Below are 25,112 nucleotides of genomic sequence, written 5' to 3'. Positions count from 1 at the left end.
TTCCTGTTAACCCTTTTGGGGAGCTTTTGTTTTTTGCCAGAAGCAACTGCTTTTAAAGATTAGGAGAGAGTTCAGTCAAGTCAAAAATAATGATTAATCACAGATTTTGCCCAACAGTACTCCACACCACTCCACTCTGGGTTCCTTTGGTGCCTTCTGTTCCTCATGATCAGTTGGCTGAGAGCACTGAGGTGCTTTTTGTTCAGTGCCCAGTCTCAGGCTCCTCTGGAAGCATTCTGGGCTACGTGGTGCTTCCCTTGTCAACATCACATATTTCCCATTAATGATGAGTGGGAAAGGTCAGGCAGGTCTCTTTAATAGCCTGTTTGAGAGAAACAGCCTTGGGAAACAGTTCTCTGGTTTCTGGGAACCCCAGTCTATTCAATAAGCAAAGAAAAATGTCCCAAGAAAAGTGAAGATAACACATTAAAGAGAACTTCTGCCCTGTGAGTTTGGATCTCCCAGAATTCCCCTACATAAAATTGGGTATATATGATTTTGGTGGTGGGGAGAGCAGCTTTAGTAAAAATACAGACAGATGCAGGAAGTGTTGCACAGATGAAGAGGGTTTAAGCACCAGGACCTACCTGTGCATGCCATTTTGAGTAGTTTGCCACAAAATTCCTAAGATAGTCCAGACCACTGACTCTAACATAAACATAATAAAGCCATCACTACCACTATCCTTCACATCATCTGCAGCAGCTAGGGAATATTTTCTCAATAGAAGTCCTGAAATTTCTTAGGGATCACAGAATCATAGAATCATACAATGGTGTGAGTTAGATCATCTAGTTACAGCCCTCTTTACAACTTACACTACACCAGGCTGCCCAAAGGCTACCCAACATTTCCTTGATCATGACAATGAAAGATTTAAATTAAGATAAAAAACTCTGCATGACAACAATTCTCATGCCTCAGAAGAGAAAGCCCCAATTTTACCTGTGCACATTGTGTTTTTTACACAGAAGAAGCAGCAATCAAAATCATGCCCATCAGGATTTTCATAGAGAAGCTATTAGGAGTAAATGAATGTCACACTATAGAGCTGAAGCCAGTGCAGCAACATCAGGAGTTTTTCCTATTATTTCCCTGTCTTTGTTCTGTGCCTTGCTTTGCTCTATCACTAAATGTTCCAGAGCTCTCTGCCACCAGCCCAGAGTATGGAAATGCTGACTGAAGTAGTTTAGTGCATCCATGTTCACAAACAAGCTGTTAGCTGCTGTTGGCATGTAAATAAGGCACTGTTCTTTCCATCCTATAGCTGTTAAATAAATATTGTGAGCCAAGTTCACAGCACTGACTTCTTGTAGGAGGTCACTGAGATGATTTCACAGAAATATCCTGTGACAATTTTGCAAAACAGGATGGTCCCAGCCTGAATTTCATTAGTCTGTTTTTTTCCACTTCCACCCCGGTGGTTACTGTGTTTCTGCCGTCACAGGCAGGCTGTTAATTCATCCTGACTCCACAACAGACACCAGGAAAATGGAAAGTTTGTCCACTCTTCTTAGTATTTAAGGCATATGCATCTCATATTCTGGTATAACCTAGAAGTCCTGCCCCACGTCAACAGCATACAGGCTGTGTATTCACACTCACAATGACTCCATGCCACTGACTGCAGCACAGCCTGCAGACAGCCAAACAGATAGCTTTAAATGGCAGCTATATAAACAAGGCAGCTGGCACCCTAGCCCAGGCTGAAAAACTTCCAGTGGAGTATGCAAATTAACCTCTGCAGCCCAATAATTACATCTGATCTATAAATAACACCTGCCTGTACATTAGAATAAAAATGCCAAGACTAGGGAGAACCTGAGTGTCTCATCTTTATTCTACCAATGGCAAATTGGGGCAGAGATTAAATGTTTTGCCAAATGTGCTATAGAAACCCTTTTTCTATAAAAAAAGTGTCAGAGCCATAACTGGAGTTACTTGTGCCTCAGCCTGTGCTGCAGCCACAGGTTCCTCCTTGTTTTGAGGACAGTAGATTTATGGTATATGCTGATTGTAACTACTTTTGGCTCAGTAAATGCCATCCCCAATTTTCACCTGTTAAAAGGAAAGAAACAGTCAGACTGTGAGTGTTAGGGGGAATGATGAGCAACAAAAATTGAAATTCCTACTTTCAGTCTTACCCACTAATGGTAGTCTCTTTAGAAAAGGGAGTCAGCAGCAAGTTTTGCACTTAAGAGAAATAACATCAACAGCAGTGGATAGGGGTTTGGGAAATGGATTTAATAGGTGCGTCTAGATTTGGCTAAGAATGAAAAGAGCATTTTCTTTCCACTGGTTGCTGGCTAATAAAAGCAAAGGGGTGGAATACATCCAACTTGCAAAACTTGAATACAGTTACTGCTATCTGCAAATGGGTGCCCCTCCCCGCTCATGTGAGCTACACAGGCAAAAGAGAATGACACATGTGCTGTTTCCTTTTCCAGTTGTAAAGGGGTCAGGAGCCAGGCAAGGAGAGCCCGAACAAGAAGAGCATTTTCCTGGGTTCTTCCAGCTGTTCTGCTCACTCCCGCCGTCAGTTCTGAGCAGGGAAGAGAGGCTGTCAACACAAATAAGGCATTTTTCAAAGGCGTAAATTATGAGTTCCCAAAACAATGCGACATCTCAACCACGTGAGTACCTTTACCCCCTCCCCCCGTACAGTAAGAGTAGATTTATCAGTCCGTCGCTTAAGGAAAATATTCTATAATGCGTTTCGTATGGGGAAAAAAAAAAAAAAAAAAAAAAAAAAAAAAAAAAAGGAGTGCCTGAGACTAATCCTGAACGAAAAAAAGTTGTGAAGAAGCTGTTTTCTTTCTTAATTCTTTGTGTTTGTGTGTGCGCGTGTGTGAGGGAAGAACTGAAAGAGGCTCTGCAAACTCTGGCTCCTGAATTAGGACCGAGCAAAGTTAGCAACGTTTCCGCCTGAACCACGGCTTAGAAAAGTTCCATTCGAATGTTTTTCCCTCCCCCCGCCTTCAGGAATGAAGTTATAGAGCGTTTTGAAAGCGTACTGACGCTTTTCTGAGATGGTAATGGTGCTGCCCAACTTGCGTTTAGATCTCAAGCTGTCTGTGTGTAACATGAGACCCAAGGCACAAAGTGACAGTCTATATTTAAAGCCACAATGTGTTTCTGCTCCTGGAAATTTAGAAACATGGGCTTAAGGACAAGCAAATTGGTTTTTCAGCAAGAGAGGGTACAGGAGGGCAAGTCCTCTATTTGTGTAACTCTGCATATTTCAGAATATTTTAAATGTGACAGTTTGGCCCGAACAGTCAAGTGAGCACAGAGGCTCAGCTGCAGTGTGGGAGTGTTCATTTTGGGACAGTATTAAAACGAAAGGTGAAGGAAAGGGAGTGGATTATGATTTGATAAGCTGTGAAAAAAACTTGAGTTTTTGGTGCTGCAATACATCTCTTTTATTTTTTTTTATGGCTTTAGTGAAATCTTTCTTGTTTTAATTTAAGGAAGTACGTTTGTTCTATTTTTAATAAATAAACTGCCAATAGCAGAATTGTTTATCATATCATGGTATCAGTAATGAAGGCAGAAAGTACAGAGAGCTCTGCTGGGAGCAGTATGCAATTCAGGGTTTGATCCAGATACTGCTGTAAGGATATTTGCTCTGTATGGCTGTAGACACTGACAATGTTCCCCAAGCTTTGAATGAGGCAGGCTGATCCAGCAGAAAAGACACAGCAAGCAGAATCTCTGGAATCCCAACCAGCAGTATCTAGTAATCCATTAGTCCTTTTTGCATATTCTAACCAGCAAGAAAGATTAGATGTTACCTTTATATTTTATTCTACTTCGTTCTGCAGTTTAGAATATTAAAGTTTCCTTTCTATTCCAGCTTGTTTTCTGTTATAGTCAGGAAAGATACAGGCAGGCTAATTCAGAATTCTGAGAGTTTAGGATTGGCAAAGCTTGTGTAAATTACTGCTATTGGTGCTCTCCAAGCATGTCTGGGAGGGTGGTCATGACTCACTGAGGTTCTTCTCATGTATTGTGAAATATCAACAAGACCCAATCGTGTACATTTAGTGACAGGCTTGGCCAAGGGACACATCCAGGACCAGCTCTGCAGTCCTAACAGACTGCAAAGAACTTCTCTAGCAGACCCAGGTTGTGACACCCCACAGAAGGCCCTAGGGGGAAACCTGATGAGGAGTTAGTGCCCCATGGGACCTTTTGTCTGCTCACAATGAAAAAGGACAGATGAATCAGGTTCTCCTGGGTTTTTTTCCAAAATGTGGACGGGAATTCTCAACTTGAGCTATTTTAAGATCACGTGTTTCTCTCCATGAAAATAAATTGCTTGCAATCCAGTTAGAAGTACTATGGCTGAAAAATAGTCACAGTATTTTGTCTTTGGTTGGGGCACTTTTTTTTTTTGTTCTGTTTTATTTTGTTTTGTTTTAATTAGATGGTCAAATTTATTGATTAGGAACAAAAGTTAGAGGGAAGTCTAATAATACCACATTTCTGTGTAATGCAAGTTTGGTGCATTGATAATGGTTGAGGTTTTGAGGGAAGGAAATTCTTTGGGAAAAGGGTGTTATTTCCTAGTAAAATTCCTGCTATTTTTGCAAGAAACAAGACAAGAAACAATTGAAAGTTCAGTGTATTGACAGACACTGCACAGCATGGACAGCAGATGTTTGCCAGAGAGGCAGAATAATTGGGAAAACAAATTTGATTCATAGCCACAGTGAAAATCATTGAGAAGGGTGTTAAAATGCATAAAAAAATCATCAAAAGCTTTTGACTATACCGAACATATTAATTCTTTTCTGAATACCTGCAGGTGAGACCACAGAACAACTGCCAACTGATGTAAACCGAACAGTGTTAAGTTACCTAATTGCTCATGTACTTTGCTTATCTCCTTGTATTCACCCACGGCTGATAAGGGATTTTTATTCATACTATAAATGCAGTATGATCCTGTCAATCTGGGGCAGGGTGTGTGCATTGTTTCAGATTTGCAATATTCAACTCTGTGAATGCTGTAAATGTATTCTGCCTCTCCATGGGCATGCCCCATCTCACCTTGGGCACCTCCCATGGCCAGCTCAGATACCCACCAGGTATGTGAGTGGACTCTCTGTACACATAGCACAGGTGAGGGTAGCTCTGTGATGCATTTGCTGCCTGCTCAGATGTACAAGCTGCCTGACTGAACTATGAAATCTGAGGAACTCCACAGGTTTGGCAATCCCATTCAGCTGGCAGCTTTTGCCCTCTTCCTTTTAGACTGCAGAGACCCTCTGGCAGTGGGACAGCTCAAATGAGGTGAAGGATTAGGACAGTAAACATCACCAAGTCAGTGGTTCAGCCTGGGGAGGCAGTGATCCGTGCAAAGCCATCTTTATGGGTCAGAGATGTTCACCCCTTTGGAGAAGGTGGTGTGCAATTCACAGGATTTCATCTGTACCAGGCAGGCTGAGAATGTTTTTCTGGGGTCTCCTATACTCCAAATGCCAGCTGTCAAAGGATTTAATGGTTAAAGGGAGCATTTTGTGGAGGCTTCTATTCCTGATCACCCATCAACAGATAAGGTTTTCTTCCTGGGGGGGATAGGGAAGCAGTGTAGTGAGTGCAACACACAAGAATTGGCCCAAAAGGAAACCAAGAAGCAAGGCTGGTCCTCAGGCCATGGGACACACAGGGCTTGTGAAAAGCCTTGAATGAACCCTTTAGGTTTTTAATCTTGTTATTCACACCTTGGCAATGTATGTGATTTCATTTCCCTTAATCAACAGAAGTGCTTGCCTGTGACAGTAAGTGATAAACAAAAACAGGGACTATTGATTATGAAAATCCAATCTTCATGGTAAACCTGGGAGCATTTATACCCAAGGAAACCAACAGATTATAATAACCTCTCATTTTAGCACTGAAATCTCAAAACATGTCCTACAAGCATTTATGTAAATTGAATGTCTCTGCTTGTATGTTTGTTTCCCACCACTGTGCATATGAATTAGAAAATTTGGCTTTATACCCCAGGGCTCTCCTGACACCCTCATTGTCTGACATATTTATGTGAAAGTCTGGGAATTGAAAGGCTCAGAATGCACCTGAAATTTCAGTAATTAACAGCAGAAATGCTGGCAAACCGCTGAGCTGGAGAGAATAGGGAGGAAGTTGACCCAAATAGGAGTCTGCTGTTTTAAAATACATGATTTTCAGCATCGCTGGGTATCATTAAAATAAAAAAAAAAATTACACAGTAGATGTTAAAGATTCTGGTTATGGCTAGTTGTGTGCTTAAGCCTGTTAATATTACAGAATTATGCAGTGTCTGCATCTCATTGCTGATACTGCTGCACCTTTCTTTCTAGGCTCTTGTGTAATATAGCCTGTATCCATAGCTGTTCAAATAGCTGAGTCCAATCAGCAAAGTCTTTTGTAAAACAGGCTTTCAGGACTGCATTCTCTAATGAAAGTCTGTTTGTGTGTGCTCTGTGCAGTGCCTGTCTCTATTGTTGAGGAGGGATTAGTATTCCTATAGTGTAGAGAAATTCAAGCCAACAGAGGGATCTGATTGTGCTAGGTGCTGTACAGTCACCTCTTCTTCAAAAGGCTGGTAAAGAGGAGAGATTACAGGTGGGAGAGAAATGACTGCTCTCCATAGACACTGCTGGTGAGGCAGCTTTTAGCTGGGAAAAGCTGGGGAGGTAGGAGCTGGTTTGATTCCAGTAGATTCACTGGGGCAACAACTCTTTGCTTCCCACTCCTTAATTTTGTAATGCATGCTCAGGAAAAAAACATAGCTCAGAAATTATTTAGCAACTGGCCTGCTTGTTTCCCACAGAAAGATCAGAAAACTTTTGCAAACAGCATTTGGCATTAGCAAGAACTTTGTTTACAATTTTTTTTCTTCACATACAAGTTGTGATAGAAAATGCATGAAAAACCCAGATGCCAGAGTGACAAGAATACAGGAATACCTTAGGAGAGCAAGTATTCAGGCAGCAGACAATTGTGTTTTACTTACTTAATTTTCTAAGTCAGATGAATTTGACAGCATTACTCCAGTAATGAGTAAATGAAAAATTCACCAGCTGCTAAGCATTCTGAAAAACTACTTGGAGAATGGAGAAAAGTGTCACTTGGAGAAATCAGGCTTTGTTTGCCACCACTTTATAATCACGAATGGAGGAAAGGCCTCTCTTCTCTGGATCATTTATTTGTAACTGATAACTCAACTGCATCAAGTGCCAACACTGCAATGCTATAACAGGCATGCAGCTCATAATTTGAGGCTGAAACAAGACCTGGACTCCTCTGTTTCTCAAAGAGTCAGCACAATCTAATTCACACCAGATTCCTGTCTCTGCTATGTTAGCATGGAAATCAAATGCTCTGCCCGTGCTATTCTGCTCCCTTATTGCAGATGTACCTTGCACGTGCAGTTCCACCAATGAGACAGCTGGCTAAGTGATTTTCCTCTTAATTAATCATCTCATATGCAAAGAAGGCCAGTTTCTCATATCTTCTTCTCTTCTGACATATGTTTCACCACAGGGTTCTTCCTGAAGAAGCAGAAAACTTCGCTTAAAATCTCAATGGGTTAAACTTGTTCTGCTGCATTGGAGTTCTAAAGTGGTTTTTCTTTCCTTTCCTCTGCCTCTTTTTTCCATCTTAAGAGGGGAAAAAATTCAGTTACTTCATGAGGGTCTCTACCTCTTTTTTCTCCAGATAAGCCCTGAAACAGAGTTAAGCTTTTTATCAGTAAGTTGCAGGGGGGCTTTGAACACACCCTGAGACAGTTCTTTGTTATTGTGAGTGATAAATGCCTATTTTACTGGGGACTACACGTTTAAAATACCTAGTTTCATGAGGCAGTCCACACCATACAGGACATGTGTGAGAAGGTCACAGCCATGCAGAGCCAGACATCAAATCCTTACATATGTGTACGTGTTTAAGAGTTGCAAGCAGAGACTCTTTTAGTAACACTAAACCTAGAAAACATCTTTGAATTCTGCCTATACACACATTTACACACCCAGAGTGTATGTATGTGCAATGCACCCTGTATCTGTATGCATATGTATATAGAGACATGTATTTATACTCCACCCTTTCCACTTCCTATATGGCTTTATTTTTTCAGGTTTATATTCCTCTCCTAGCTCATCTGTGCTGAGAGAATTTGGTAGTTGCATCTTTAGGACAGTTTTCTAGAAACATTGATCTTATTAGTATATTCATACTTTAATTAAAGTTATTCTTTTAAAAACTACCCTCCTTTGGAAACAAAATACTTATTCAAGAATCAATTCAATCCTATTACTTAATTCTGTGTCCCCCTCAAACAGTTGAGAAGATTAATTTATACTGGAAGCAATTTTACAGCTCTGTAGCTTTTTTTTTGGGAGGCAAACTTCTCTGCTGTTCATCTCGTTTTCTTTGAAAAGTGCTCTTACTAAGACAAAAGCAAGATGCTTCTTGTCTGCTAATTGGATATTTCAAAAACTTCAGTCACTTAACAAGGGAGGAAAGAAGTCTTCATGGCTGACTTAAGATAAACCAAATGATCCTTAGGTGAGACAAATAAACCACAAATCAATTAAATACAAGTGATTAAAGAGTTATATGTATGAATGAGTAGAGGAGAAAAATATTTCTAGTGGATTGTGAAGAGTTACCGTAAAATTGTAGTCATCCAAGTGTTCAGGAAACCTGTGTACATTTTCAAAATTCTGATGTTTAAAATGATATACTGGATTTTTTATTTTATTTCTATCTCCTAGAATATATTGTTGAATTCTGATTTCAAGATTCTCTTAGCATATATTAGGGCCAGAAGTTTACCAATTTATTATGAAACAGTATTGTCTTTTATTTCCTGAAACTTTATAACCAGCACTCATGAGCTAGCTGAGGTTCTTCATGCAAGTGTAATCAGCACAGTTCCAGTCCCATCCAACAAAGAAAGCAGGAAATTAAATCCTTGATGCATCTGTGGCTTCTCTCACACCTGCTCTCTCGTGTTGTTTGGTTCAGATATCCCCTGCACCTCCTAATCCTACCTATCTGTCCCTTTCTTAGCCCACAAGTAAATGGTCATATCTGAATGTACAGGATGCACACAGGTCCCAGCTGTTAAATGCCATTTCCCCCCTTCTCTCAAGGACCTTCCACAGTGCTGCCAGTGGAAGGAAGAAAAGAACAGGACAGGAAGACATAGATCTTTCCCTGTCACCATCTGGGCTGGGGCTTTGTTTCCTTTGGGAGCTGCCCTCTCTCCCACTCTCCCTCTTCTCTATTGATTTCTCTTTGCACTCTCATCTTCACAGCTTGCTATGAAACAACTCCTCCCCTCTCCAGCTCTTTTCTGTCATCACATACCAATTTTTATTTACAACTGGGACATGCTTTTTATGTTCTGAATCGCACTATTGGGAGAGATGATTATTGTCTGTCTCTCTTGAATTTCCATAATTACGTCAATAGCCTTTGATTTTGGACTCTATTGCATAAAAATCCAGTTTTCCCCACACTGAACTCATAGGGACATTTTTCTAGTTTAAAGAAACTATGCTACCAGTTACTAATGGCAATTAAGCCCTTGGTGGGAAGAGGGGCTATACACAGAATTAGGCTGTATCACTCTCTACTAAAAAACCCTGCATAAAGTGTTGAGTACACCAGGAAACAAATCTGCAGTTGGCAACCAAGTTCCAGCTTCCCCTTTGCTTTGGGAAAAAAGGGTTTTTTTCACTCTTTTGCAAAACCACTCAGCGTGCTCTGAACACTCTATCACTTTTCCTGTTACTCAATCTATCCCTGCTCCAGTCATGAAGAAGATTAAATACCTTCTGCTAACATCACCAAAGCCAAGGAGAGCACCACCAGGTCAGAAGAAGGCCAGGTTGGCTGGGACTTAGAGCAGTGTGGTCCAGTGGAAGATGTTGCTGACCATGGGAGTGTGGTTGGAAACAGATGAACTTTAAGGACCCTTCCAACCCAACCCATTCCATGATTATATGATTCAAAGGGTGCTTGGTAGGTCTTCTCATGAAGGCTGTGTCCACCCAATGTGAAGAAATTAATTATTTTGAAACCTTGCTGATTGCCTTTGGCACTTTACCATCTCCCACTAAGAGCTCATCGTACCTACAGCTCAAGCAACAGGTAGTGACTGGACCCATGAACATCCTATAAAAAGTGAAAAATACCCTTCTCTCTTACCTTTTCTATAACTGAATGGATCTGGTTTCTCAAAGCACCTTTTCCCAAGTTTACCATCCTACACCCTGAACGAAAAACCCAGATCTGATTTGTACTTGCTGTACAGGGGACAATTTGAAATTAGTACAAATCCAAGTCATTACCACAAGGGTAGTGCCACGTGGTGACCTGACACAGTGAGAGATGGAAAAGATGGTGTTGTACAGCCCCCAAAAGAAGCTGTTTCTTTCATACCCTTGGTTATCTGAGTCTTTCCTCTGTTTCCAGCTCTCCAATTAATGTCTCCTTCCTACTTATGATTAATAGCAAGCTTTCCACTCACATCCTTCCCATTTCCTCTTGACAAAGTGAAGTCTTCTTCATTGCAAAAGTGTATCCTTTTTACTTTGCTTAGTCTGTAAATTTCTCAGGACAGAATGATCTCTATCTCCTTTCTAAACAAGAATCACCAAATAATTATTTGACACTTTGGTGCCCATGGTGCTGACCACATCTGTCTTCCCGTTTCCTCATCAAGTTGCTGATTCTGAATAGAGATTTCAGCCTCCTGAAGCATGAAGATAAAATGCAAAAAACAGCCTTAAGTATGACATCAACTGGCAATGCATATCAAGCTGGAAGGACTTTAGGGGTTTCTCCTTGAAAATATGTTTCCCCTAAACACATTTTTTTGTATTCTCTGAGATAGTCTCTAGACTGTGGAGATCAAAGAGAGCTGGAAATCCAGCAGGGTTTTTAAGTGCATTAAAGGTACTCTCTTTCAAAGCCACATGCCTGAACATTTAAGCACCATGGAAGAAATGAAGTAGCAGGTGGTAATACATGTAAACATGATTGTTCTAATCTTAATACTTTTCAATTTGTCAAAGCCTAACAGTGTAACAAAGAGCCAAAATAAAGGATGCTGTGTCACATGCAGACATACACGAGAGCATAAAACCCAAGGACACCAGCCAGCTTTAGGTTTTCCCTTTCAGCCACATTTCTGATCTAGTAAGTCATTTACAGTAACAAAAATGTGTATTTAGCAGACTTATGTGGAACCTGGCAAATCTAGGCATGGAGTGCTTCTTGGGAGATTTCGATACAGAATTGTAATTCCCTGCTGCATTTCTTTTTGGAGAGGTAAAGAATATAAAATGCCATCCCCCACAGAACAGTGGCATATTGTAAATGTCTCCATATTGTGAATATATATATATATATATAGACACAGTTTATAATGTTCCTCACTTAGCAACTGAGACATTATAGAAATATTTTCAGGTCTTTCACAGAGTCAAAGTGAGACAAAGTGAGACTATTTTTCTTTTTGTTACTTTTAAAGAAATGATAAAATATTAACAAGTGATGTCTACCAGTTCTAACCCCTTTCCTACCATAGGTTTTGGTGTATGCTTTCTGTACAGCTCTAACTGTAAGCAGAAAACTTCATCAGCTGAGATCACCTGAGGTCCTGGCCTGTTAACAGTTGACCATTTCTGTGTCCTTTCCATTTCAGCAGAGTTTCTCAGGAAATACCTTACTTATTGCAAGTTGCCATTACAGTGCTGAAATCAGTGCTGTTCAGATACTTGTACTCTGGAACTTGAGACTGTTCATATTGATTGGATTGTATTTTGTATCAGAAATTGCTGATTGCAGATCTAAGTTTTTAATACTACCCTGCTTTGAATGCTTTGATTTAGCTCACAGCAGCCTCATCTACTATCACCACAGATTTTAATGAAGTGATTTATTAGTGGCAACTAGAACTCTTGTAGGAAACACTGTTGAAGACTGGGGATAGTGGGAAGCAAATAAAGATAAACTGATCCTGTATGCTCCTAAAGAAAACTTCCTGTTGATTCAAGGTTCTTGCACATTAAGAAAAGATGTCTATGGCTCCTGAGCTCATTCTCCCTGTGGATTAATGATCCATAAGGGACTCTTTGTACCAAGGAGGAGTAAATCACCCCTCCTGCTTTTGGCAGGCAGGAATATAACTGGGGAGATAAATGCTTTTAAATTTCTCTGAACTTTGCTGTTGCTCCTGGGTAAAAAATTTCCCCTTCTGGAATCCATTAAAATCTGTGAATCTCAGGCAAAGACTCTTCCTCCTCCTCCCACATTCTGTGAGAGATGCTTAATCTTTGCATCCTGGGGACATAACCATTTGTGAGCTGGAACAGAGCATGAGCTGAGCTCTTCTGCTCTCAAGGTAACCCCTCTGGCTTCCTTTGCTTGCAATGAATGAAACCTTTCATTTCAACAGCCTCTGACTTGTGTCAGAAGGTTCATGACTGACTGGGGCAACAACGGGTTGGCAGAAACTTCCAAAAATGTGGCATTGCCAAATAAATAGACATCAGCTTTAAACACAGGGGAGAAAGGGGCTTTAAACACAGGGGATGAGGTACAGCTGCATTACACTTTTTAAGAAAAAAATTCAGCCTGGACTTTTCTACCCTATTCCTCTCCACAAATTGCATTTCCTTTAAGGAAAAGGTCACGCTTTCTTTCCCAGGCTGCTACAAGCCTTCCCCAGACAGGAAGCATATCCTGTGTCCTGTTTTCTCCAGAGTCCAGAGGCAGAGCAGGCAGGAGTGGAACTTCCATGCTGCTGCTCCCACCGTGCTGTTTTCAAGTGACCTGGGTACCAAATCTCTGGGTGCATCTTCCCCCTCTCAGTCGTGGTGCAGCCCCAGGGCCTTGCAGAGCTGGCAGCTGCTGAAGATGGCCACAGGGAGAAATACTAGCTCCTCCCTTTGGAGGTCTGGGTGGCTATTTTTGTCAGATATGAAACTGCAGCAGTCACTGGGGGGAGATGTGGGAGGGGGAAAAGCACGTGTTCTAAAACTGAAGATTGTGCCTGTGATTTATTCATTTATTCCAGAAGAGAGGAGTATTTTCCTTATTGAGCGAGAAAAAGAGACTTGGAAACTGTAACATGCCATTTCCCACCCAAGTGATTTCCCTCACAGCTCACACCTGAGAAGAAGCTGGGGATCAGCCCTCCCCAGCCATGCCCTGCTGCCTGCAGTACAGAGCAGGGTCCAGGACTTGTGGGTGCCTGAGGGAGGTTCACTAGGGAAATACAGATAAATGTGGGTATTCAGCTTTGCAACTGATTTTGTTTCCCACTACTTGGAACTTTAGGGGACCAGCTTGCTGTCTGTGGGCATGAGCATCCATATTCCTTAGAGGATAATTTCCTCCCTCTCCCCCCTCCACTGAAAATATCCTTGGTGAAAGGAGATGTAGCAAGAAATGCAAACTCCATCCCTTAACAGACACAAAGCCATTGCATGTCAGCTGTGGCTGAGGGTCATATGTCTCTTCAGACTCCCAGGGCCATGCACATCTGTCTTTTCCATTCCCCAGCCTTGCTGGGATATTTCCAATCCATCTTCTAGCTAATGGGATTTGGTACCGATTTTCCCCGTCCTTTGTTTCGCTGCCATTGCACAATGAAGTGATGTTGTAGATTTACCAGAGCTGCCTGTTTGTCTCCCTTAGCCCTCACCAGCTGTTAGGTTACACCAGCATCATAGAAAAGGGACTTCCTTTCCCAGGGACAATGCCACCTCTTTCCATCTGCTACAGAATCCATGACAAGTGATGCCAGTGTGGGTTTGATCCTGATGGTGCTGGGTTTTCTTGACTAACCAGGGCTTAAAAGCTTTTTCATCTCTGTCCATGGAAGTGCTGCACTGAGCATGGAGCTGATGGGCTGTCTTATCCACAGAGCCAGTAGCAGATGCTTAATGGAGAGTTAAAGCATAGGCCAACCACCAAGGGATCTGAGGAATGGGAAAGTTTTGAGCCAGAATTAGTAATTCAGTGTTTAAATGGTTGCCTTGGAGTATAAAAGCTTTTGCATTTACCAGAGTTTCTCATATGAAATACTTTAAGCTCCTGCTCACATCCAGATTTGGCACTTGGCAGGACAGAGCCTTGTCTGCCACTCTTCTTGAGCGGGGTCTTTTAACTTGTGGTGGAAAGAATTCAACCTTTGATGCTCAGCATTACTGAGGGCAGAGCTGGTGGCAAGAGGCAGGGAAGTCCTCTGTCCAGCTCTCCCAGGAGTGTGTGACCATGACTTTATCATTTTGTCCCCTCTATCTGTGCAGCAGCTGCCCACCCCAGCAATGATAAAGGGGTTTTTTTTTGTCTGTAGCTAAATGTGCAACCCAGCACAGGCCAAAGGTACTGGTAAGCCTGGCCCCTGTCTTGGAATGCAGCCAGGGTAGGGAACATCTCTGCATCCCCTTCTTCCCTCCTTATAAAGTGGACCTCCTACTTCTCAAGCAAAAATATCCAGTATAAGGTGTTAAAGAGTTAAAGCCAGACTGCTTTATGACTGCTTATGTGTATGACCCTTCTTTATAGAGCATGTGCATCTCCTAGGGAGCACTTCTTGCTGACTGTCTCCTAAAGGAGCTCTCAAGAGCAAAGAAGCTAGAACAGCAATCCTTAGAGCTCCTGCCTGTGTGTTTAACATTGTGCTGTAGCAGGGGAACAGGGAAAGGCTACCACATCTCCTGAAAGGAGCCTAGTGGATTTAGAGACAAACATTCAGGTCTTGTGGAAGAAGGAATTACATTTGACAGAGAGGCCTTGTAAAGCTGTGGCCTGTGGCCTGTTTTATCCACTTCTTTAAGTTTTCTATTTCATCTGTATGGATAGAACCAAAAAAATGCAAAAAGGAAGTGGGCTTTACTCCTCTCTTGTAACAGATACATACTTGTGCCCAAGCCTTGCCATGGCACGAAGCACAGCACAGCTGCCCCTGAAATAAACTGCAGCTCACACATATCTCAGGGTGGAACTTGGCTCTTAAACAAAATTTAATGGGAGTCTGCTCTGGCTGAACTCTGCTTATGACTTCATATTTTCCAGGGCTGTGCTACTGCTGTTGGCTTGTTCATTTTTCTTTCTTTCTTTCTCTTTCTTTCTTTCTTTCTTTCTTTCTTTCTTTCTTTCTTTCTTTCTTTCTTTCTTTCTTTCTTTCTTTCTTTCTTTCTTTCTTTCTTTCTTTCTTTCTTTCTTTCTTTCTTTCTTTCTTTCTTTCTTTCTTTCTTTCTTTCTTTCTTTCTTTCTTTCTTTCTTTCTTTCTTTCTTTCTTTCTTTTCTCTTTCTTTCTTTCTTTCTTTCTATTCCTTTCTTTTTTTTTTTTTTTCCTTCTCTTTATATTAATAGGTGTTTCAGTGGGATAACTTGACCTTATGAGACTTGTTCCAAAGCATACTTCTCTGGAGGCAGTGGTAAATAGTTTAGATATATTATGAAAGTGCTTTGAGAAATTTGCAGGCTGTCTCATGACTGCTTGAGAAGGCAGAGTTTTGCAGCCTGCTAGCATCAACTGGTGAATTAAACTGGGAAGTTGGAAAGCAGAGAAGGTGGACAGAGGCTGTGATTTGTTTCTGGCTTGATTCTATCATGTTTCTCATACTCATAAAATGGAGTTTTCAAAACTTTCACCATCGGCCCAGCTGAGCAGGTGGAATGTGCAAGAGAACCAATTTCAAAGGAAGCAGAAGCAGTTTAGCAGTGAGGGCTCTTGCAAATCCCACCTTGTATGAGAACCACTTGGTGTTTTGGTGTGCAGGGAAGTGCCCTGCTTTGAGCCAGCAGGGAAGGAGTGGCTGCTGCTGCTGCTTGGCCTCAGAGCCCCATCACTGCTGATGCAGCTGTGGAGGGGCAGCATCACTGAAGGAAGGATGGCACAGGGCAACAGCTCTGCCCTAGGGTCCAATGTGACAGCTGAGAGAGGGGCTCAACTTCTTAGTGCATTCCAATATGATCTTAAATAGGAAATACCAAACCCAACCTTTTCCATGGTGTTCTACTTCAAAGGACTCACTGGACTCTGAATGTCTGGAGTGCTCTGCTCTGCTCAGAGCACCAGAAAAAGAAGTCTCCTGCTTTAACCAGCTGCTTTTCTTTTAATGCTTTTCTTCTGAGGAACTTGTTTTTCCTGCATGTAGATTTATGATGTATGTCAACCATTCAAAAGAGCATTCCTGCTTTTTGCCCTCTCTGTCTGCATTGAGCAAACTTCTCCCTCTTGATGGATTTGCCCTCTAAGTAATAAAACAGCAATTATGAGTAAACAAATAAATATTAAATGGGGAAGGGGCTTTCCTTGTGGTGAGCTGGTTTTCTGCTTGGCAGGAAAATGTTTAGGAGCAAGAATGACCTTTGCTGCAGGAATGTAGCAGCCAGCTCAAACCACAACAATTCACTGCCAGCTTTCCTGCATGGATATTTCATACACTTAGGAGCAGCCCAAAGGCTTTACAGTAAGTGAAAAATATGTTGATCAGAGAAGTACCATAGCAAGCATTTGTTGCTATTGAAAACTACTAGACCATATTTCTTTGCTTAATGACACACATTAATCCTCCATTGAAAGTTCCAGGGCTGTCCAAGCTGAATCTGGCTTTAAAAGTTTAAAATACAATCCAAACTATAAAAATGTAGCATTCTGACCATAAAGGGGATCTGGAAAAAAAAATCTCAGCAATGTTCCTTTGCTCTTTTCTTTGCTGTTTAAACCATTATGGATGTCATCTTCAAGCTTTGAAATGGTTTCAAAAACATGGCATTTTTTTAATTGGTGACCAGAATATGAATATTATCCAAGTCCCCACTGCTACTCTCTTTTCAGTCCAGTTTCCTAATGAAATGAGTCTTATGTGTTCCTGCTGTCTATCTTTCTGCCTAATCATCTGTTCATCCATCTGCCAGTTCTCATCAAGAACTTTTGGGTCCACTGACCAGTCTCAACCAGCTTTGAAAGAGAAAAAAGAGCCTTGGAAATTATTATAATTTTCCAGGTTGCTTGAAAGTCAACACTGTCTACAGAGAGCCATTCAAGTGAACAGTAACACAAAAAGACTCCTTATTAGGAGATTAAACCAAATGAAGTTGTTTTCTACTTAAGAATGCAACAGCATCAAGTTTTGGCTTGATTAGTTTCCTACCATAAACATGACTCTAACTTAACAGGCAAAGTACAGAGGGTAAGACCCCATTTAACACCTACAGGAGATATCAAGCCCTTCTGATCAGAGCACGTTGAAACCTCTGCAAAAAATCTGGGTCTCACTACCTCATAGTGAGCTTAAGCCCTCAGCACAAGCTTTGAAAAGGGATGGTTAAGCAAAGCTAACAATAATGTTTGGGATTTATTTTCCCTAATTATAGACTCGGGAAACCTTTAAGCTATTCTGTTTGCTTATTGGTTGGTGGGAAGGAAATTCCCACAGCATACTCCAGGATTCACCACAGTGTGGAGGCTGAATAGATCTTCAAGAAGGCATGTCAGAACAGAACAGAACAGGATGGGGCTAGTTGGAAGAGACACACAGCTATCATCTCAGCCAAGTGCCTATTAGTACCCTCCTGCAGCACCTGTGGAGACAGCTGAGCTCACACAGACTCCTTTCCAGCAGTAAAACATCTCAGGCTGGTTATTAGCCTCCCACCTACATGGTCCTTGACATTCGTGTTGCATTAGGAGAGGGGAACATTAGCAATAAACTGATAATGAATTCACAACAATATAATCCTGTGCTGAAAAATATTCAGTATATGTCTTCAGTGCAGGTTTTTTCATGCTTAGTTTGTTAATGTGTTCAATATGCTATTTTTCAAATAATGCCAGACAGTTGTCCAAAAATAGTACACAAGCAATTTCCTTTTTTTCTAACAATTATTGCACAATCTGTCCAGAATTGCTGAGATGAATGATAGATGGTAAAGAACTTTTTCTAAAATTTCCTCAACTCTGTTCAGACAGATTGAACTGAAATGCTTTTCAGATAATAATGTGGCCTTTGTCTTTAGAGCAAACACACAAAAGAAATCTGCATATTCATTGAAGAAACCTGGGGAAATAAGAAATATTGTTGCCCTGAGCTACTATTTGCCTTGCAAGTTTCTAAGGTGTTTCAATATGTTTTATTTTCTTTGTTTAATATGCTCAATATTCAAAGCATTTGGAAGATTGCTTCCACTACAGATATCTCCATTAATAATATTAATCTCATATATGCTCCAGGAAAGATCTCTGTGTCCCTGAAGAGCATATGCTAAACATCCTGACATTTCCACTTGCAATGCACTGTAGACAGTGCCTTAGGCAAGCACTGGTGTCTGAGCTGGATGGAGCTGAATACAATTCATACCAAATAAGCCAGGGGACAGAGCACAGGGAACTCCCATTTCCAAGAATTATCACCTGTTGGAATAGCTTTGCTACAAAATATTGACGGTGGGAATGAGCATGAATGAAGAAACCTGCCCATGTTGGGAAAATTAGTATACTTTCCTAAGGATGGGAGCCTGGTGCTGCATTCTTGGAGCTTTTACCAGGCTTCACCAGTTTCCAGGTGGTTTCTAGGTGACATTATGTGTATAATCTTATCATCTCTAGTTTAAGCACAAGGTCAAGCTTTCTCATCTTAATGAGAAATAGACAGTAATCAGCCTCAATAGAATAATGGCTGTTTTTCTATCTCAGCATGTCTGTGTTCATTAAAATGAGCTTTCTGCCAGCAACATTCTTGCTCTTGGATCTATGTCTTTGCCACCTAAATCCCATCCTCAGCATCTCCCCATGAGGAGGGAGCTGCAGGGTCTCTGGATCTGTGTGCCTGATGCTTGGAAAGCTCCTGGTTACTGGGCAGCTGACTGCTAACAAACAGAGCTTAAAAATGCTGAGTCCTTTCCCTTAGTGCTGGGCTACTCTGATCTCCCTTTTCTCTCCAGTCTGCAGTTTTCATGAAAATTGAAGCAGTCCTTATCTTTGCCTGCTTTTTCTTTAAAAACAGCTGGAGTTGAATAATGGAGTCAAAATTTGCAAAGGATAATAGGACAGTCAGGCAGATAGCAGGAACAGAAAAAATCAGTGCAAAAATGTTGTTGAATGTATTTGATGAAAATGTTTCAAATTCTTAGTTCTCACTGTCATAGTTAAGGGGACTCATTTTAACCAATGTTTGTCTTAGTGCCAAATCCATAAATGCTATTTGCCATATCCCTAAAAGGGGGTGTGTTTCAAATGTAAACCAGAACCTAATCTTTAGAACTTATTTCAGTCATAAAATCAAGCACAACAACATTAAGAAACAGAGATCACCTTATCCTCTTATGACTCTTGAGAGTCAGGTCTGAAGCTGGTAGAACTGTTAGGTACAAATTAAAAACTTGTCTTGGTAAATAATTACAAGCAGTTTAGCAGTTAAGTTGTTTTATTCCTTCATGTAACCACTTACACAAGTGATTGGGAAGGAATAATCATCTACTCCAAGATCTCTTGGCCTCTGACTTTTCAGTAAAAGATTCTGACTCAAATTTTTCTCTTGTGTTTTTAACACAAAAAGTTCAAGATCAGTTCGATATGTTGTTTTCATGAACTATTTCTTAAGAATTATAAAAGAAATACCAGTTAGAGGTTGTGAGATGGGTTTTCACTATATCCATGGTCAGGTGCTTTGATTCCCTGTGGTCATCTGCAACATTTACAATGATTAATCAGTTAAGCCAGCAGCTCCTTCTATTCAGCTTTGACCTCAGTGAAGGAGCAAATGGCTGGTTTGTCTCCATTTTGATTTAACAAAAAATGAATAGAACTTAAAATTGTTGGCTTTGGAGGAAAGTCAGGCAGAAATTAGCAAGAATCATTGGATTCACTGGATATTTAGTGTTTCTTTCAAAACCTCCTCAATTACAAAGCCTTCAAAAAAAGTGTTCTGCTCTGATGAAGAGGGAGGAGGTGGGAGGAAGAGAGACAGAGGCAGCAAAATATCCTGATGGTTGACTGTACATGCTAGATTGATTCATAGTCCATTTGTCACTCCTTCCTCAATTAATCAATTCCAGGTCAATTTATCTTCCCCAGGAAGATGTTGCATACAAGCTGGCTTGGACAGCTATAGAGGAAAAATGTAAATGATGGCCTGGTTATGTTACCCATTTCCATGGAAAAGTAAGGAAATTTTGCCGTGTTATAACTATACATATGAAACAGACAAAACAAATCACAACTTCCAAATTGCCACATGCAGCATTTTTAACAGATTCAGCAAATTTTTAATGGGTAATAGATTAATCTTCTTCCAGGTTCTCACACTTCACAAACCTTTGTATGATGAGAAGGCAACATTTGGTCTTCAGACATTGAGGAGCTTTCCAATGCAGGCACAGAAAAACTGGTCACTGCAACATTTATAGTACTTCTAAGGGAGAATTGGCATTTTAAGGCTCTAACCAGAAGGATCAATTTGCCATCAGAATTGGTGGGTTTTCAGTAGCCCTGAACAATGAAGTAAGAGTCTCCAGTAACTTCAAACTAAAAATAAAAAAAAAAATAAAAAATAAAAAAAAAATTTTAAAAGCCTTTAAAACAATTTTTTTTCTTTTTAAATTTGATATGTGTTTTTTAATATCAAAATATAGAATATATGTTCCCTTTCAAAAGATCCTTATTATTTTTAGCCTAAAATAATTTTTCTAAATTTATTAATATTTTCTCCTTTTCCCTCTTATCATTAAGGGATATCATATGATTTTGGCAAGATGATTTTTAGTGTATCTGTCCATCTCTGATTTTCCCCAAGACTCAATGACAATTCAGCTTCACAAAAGAAGGAGAAACTGTGTGAGTGAAGCCATTACTTCAACAAACCTTGTAAAACATATTTTCTTTTATTTGCTTCGTAGCAGTCTAGAATGGTGGAAAAACTATTTTCCTAACACTGTATGATAGAAGCAAATGAGATTAAAATTATGTGACAATCATAATTAAACTAAATTGATAATTTATTTTTATCCTTTCTATATTACAAAGTGTCAAAAATCTCTAACAGACCTTTATTTGAATGAAACTGTACTTTGTTTAGAATTAATGACAAAGTACTTGTTAGCTGGGATAACAAGAGAATTTGCCCAGAACATTTTAATTTTGTAGGTATTTTTAATCTACATGATGTAACTTACATTTTCAACACAGTCTATTTACTTGCCCAAAAGATCATGTCATTGTTGTTGTTGTTGTGTGACACCATTATTTTCCTTATAATAATTTAGCGTACAAGTGGCAGCCAAATTATTCTGTCTCTTTTCCAGATTGACAGATGAGAAACTGTTCCTTAATTTTGAAAGAACAGCCTTAATGTGTTTCATAGCCTGCTGGGAGATGGTGATGTCTTTTTCAGCCCAATGTGTCAAATTGATGGGTTCAGGCTGATGACCCCTCGGCACAAGAGATGCCAGCTCTGGCAGGGCACTGCACACTTACTGGCAAATATTAAAATAGGTAATGACTTTTTTTTTCGTTCAGAATGGCCTCAGTGTGGTGGATCTGATATTGTAATGGGCCAGAGAGCAGCTTGAGCAATTAACATATTTCTAACATGAAGTTTTCAGAAGTTGGTTCGACTCCTTTTTACAGATACAGCTGCAGTGAACCAGTTCTAACTATAGCTTGTAAATTAAATCAGTGTGCTAAGGTTAATAGATTAATGATTTTCTCGTGAATGCAGTGAGTTGGCAAGGCACAAATATAAACCAAAGGGCAAGGAGGACATACTACAGTTGCATAAACAATGGAGGTGTTAAGATTTCATTAGTTTTTCTATGCTAAATGCATGATAAGAAGTCTTGCATCAATGGAGAAAACAGGGGCACATTAGAACCTGCTTTTCCAGTCAAGAGGAACAATGACTGCAGAAATGCATAAAAAGAAGAAAAGGGATCTGGGAAAGGAACGGTTATGATAAATACATTTTTATATAAAGAATATTTTTAAAAACTTGAAATTTCAGTATTTGTAGAAAAGGTTTTTAACAACTGCAAAAGCTGCCTGGTAGACTCCATATACAGTGCTTTCAGAAATTTATAGTGTTTTACTGAACCCAGTCAAATACCTTAGTATCATCTTGAGTGCAGGTGAGAACCTCACCTTTACATAAAAAGGCAGTCTTCTTTTTAAATTGCAACTTTTTTAAGATAAGGCAAGATTAGTATGGTATTTTGTGCTAGGTCAATTGGTACAAGCCAAAAAAATAGACAAAAATTTACTAGAATCCGTCCTACTGATTAAACTGCATTTCATTTGTTTTGTTATAAACCAAGTTTTCTTTCAAATATATGGAAGAAGGAAAGAACAATCAATACTGAGGTAGAACCCTCCTCTGAATTCCATCTCTATCTGGCCTGAATCCTGAACTGGATTCATGAACTATCCTTCAGTTTGAGCATCTGGACATGCATGCATAGATAGTATGGATGTTTAATACAAAACCATTAAACATTTAGTAGCCAAATTCTAGATACACATTTCAGCCTACAGACAGAGACTGCTTACACACCACTGCCTGCAACAACTAGGTCAGTATTTGGAGTGGTTCTGCAAAGCAGATCCCTGGATATGCTGAGATAAGGTTGGGTTGTTCTTCACCTGGAAAGTCCCATTAGCAGCAGTTTTTCATAAAGTGGTTAGGTGAGCTGATTTGAGATGAAATCTTCCTGTGTGTTTCCTAGTCAGCATGCCTAGGAAAGCCCTGAGAGGGAAATGACTGCCTTAAGGAGTTCAACCCATCGTTCACATGGATTGAATGAATTTCAAGCACTCCTTATACAACAAACAGGCACATCAGGAGAGAGAATGCATTGCCCAAGAAAGCACTCAAAGACCTACTTGAGTATAATTTAGCAGCCAAAGCTTTGTCTGAGACTGTAACCTAGCAGTCAGCAATGGAGCATCATGATAAGAGATGCTGGGGTTATTAAGAATTGAAAGCACAAGCCTGTGGGTAGGAAAATCCTGAAAGACAAGAGCAGGAGCAGTGCTGCCTGTCTGCTGTCGAGTGGCTCTGAAACCTGTGTTGTCAGAGCTGCTTATCACACATAGATATCTGTATATTCACTCAGCCTGACAAACTCCAAAATGCAGGATCAGGATCACCCACAGCTGCATGGGAACCACAACAATGTGAATTGTAATCTTGGGCTGTTCTTTCTCTACTCAACACTACCAGATTTAGTCTGGAACTAAAGCAGCCACAGAATCACTTAAAAGTGTTGTTTCCTGCAAGGAACAACTTCTAAACTCTGAGATTTCTATGCTGAATGGGAGAAAGTGTTTGGGGGATGAATATGCCCTTTCCCACCACCATAGAAGTTGAACAGCTTGTCATTTGAAACGTCTTAACAATGGTTAGGCTTCTCAAGTAGCTCACTGATAAGTCTTGCATCTTTATCAGGACTGTCCTACTATTATATGCTTTCCTTAAAAACCTGTTTTCTGGTGTCACAAAATCATGCCAAAACATCACTTTATAAAGCACATTTAGTCCTTGGCATTGTAAAGAACTAGAAAGATCTACTTGAATGAAACTCGTATATAAAATAAAAAGTAAATTTAAAAAAAATTATTTTAAAGCCAGTGTCAGAATGTTGGGGCAGGAAGTGATTTATGGCTTTTAGTGGTTCAGATTTTCAATTTATAGAACAAAAGAAATCATTAAGACTGTCAGAAAGTGCATAGTGAGAATAGGAGAGTGCTGAACCTCAAGCAAAGATTTTCAACTGCTGGATGTGCCCGCTTCAAATAAGTGTTCCTCAGCCAATATAGAAGAGGATAGGTTAAAACTAGGGGGGGAAATCAAGTTTTATTAGAAAATTGTACCTGGAGGAGGTAGTTTAACAAATTTACTGACAAATTTAGCAGAAATAAATGACCACTGGCCATGTTAACATACAAGCCAGTTGTACTGGTGTGCCACCTGTGAAGCACAAGGCCAGAGATCTGCTTGCAGTATTTAAATCAGGAATATTTCTTGGACTTCCACAGGCTGCTGCCTTCACAGCAAGATGTGATTGATAAGAATGAGACAGGTAGTAATTGTCATTCTATTGCAAAAATTCCTTATCTGTAAGTTTATGAGCAAAACTGGAATTTGATGAATTTCAGGTCGTGACACAAAAGCATTTCTTTCCCATCATTCTGGCTTGTAGAAACATACTTTCCAACAACAGACATTTTGATTTGTGTGTTCTATTCTTGATTTATTCAACTCATTCTGATGGCTAGAAATTTTATGAAAAACATGTTTCCCCACAATCTTTTGATTTCTGTGTGTCATGGCAACCAGTGGCAGTAAATAACAACATTTAAACACTTTCAGAGCCAGATTGTAGCTGGACAAGGGCCAGTACAACAGGGAGAGGAAGTTTTTCAAGGACAATTTAGCAGCAGATAGCACAAAAGATGTCGTTGAAAGAAAGGGAAACAATCCAAGCAGGCGCAACAGCAGCTATTGAAACACAGACCTCTGAGCACTCTGCTTGTGAAGAGGAGCTGAATAAAGAAGGTGCCAGAAGGCCAAAGCCATTGCTAAGCTAAAAATTCCTTCAGTAACCTGGATGGTTTTTTGCCTCAGAAAGTGAAGATTCAGTCCCACAGTAATGCACTGTATTTCTCACACAGACTTGAGTTTAGAGAGGCCATGCTGAGGTTCCTGGCCAAGCACGGATTTCCTTCTGGACAGCAGCTGCTGTTTCACTCCTGCTCAGGGAATGGTCTCATTCCATCACACAATCCTTGCCTGTTCCTCAGTCATGTTTCAGGAAGGACGACCCTGCTTGAACCTCAAACAATGCCAATACTTTCACACCTGCCCAGCAATACTGAAACATTGCCATGAATCACATCACTATTTTTGGACAAAGTGGAATTTCAGAGACAGTGAGACAGGGGTTAAGGGTGTTTCTGTGCTCTCCATCAACATTGCCACAAAACTGATCTGGGGAGCAGGTCTCGACCCTCTGGTCATTGGTGGTAGCTGCAATGTTCTGGCACTCCATCTGATGCAGCCAAAGGCTGTCTGGGGGATCAGAAAACGGTTCTGTGG

At 40.4% G+C, this 25,112-nt stretch overlaps 1 protein-coding gene across 1 annotated transcript in view; it reads left to right on the top strand.

The window, feature by feature from the left end:
- Positions 1-2,405: 2,405 nt before the first annotated feature.
- The window catches only part of GYPC (glycophorin C (Gerbich blood group)), a 29,331-nt gene continuing 6,624 nt past the window's right edge, over positions 2,406-25,112 (top strand). Inside the window, exon 1 of the mRNA XM_079310956.1 lies at positions 2,406-2,633. Coding sequence (XP_079167082.1) covers positions 2,600-2,633 — 34 coding nt within the window. The 5' untranslated portion in view covers positions 2,406-2,599. The remainder of the gene's footprint in view (positions 2,634-25,112) is intronic.

This window comes from Erithacus rubecula (genome assembly GCF_903797595.1).
Source record: "Erithacus rubecula genome assembly, chromosome: 8".
Classification (NCBI taxonomy): Eukaryota; Metazoa; Chordata; class Aves; order Passeriformes; family Muscicapidae; genus Erithacus; species Erithacus rubecula.
The sequence above is the reverse complement of the archived record's forward strand: the minus strand, read 5'-3'. Positions and strand labels throughout refer to the sequence as shown.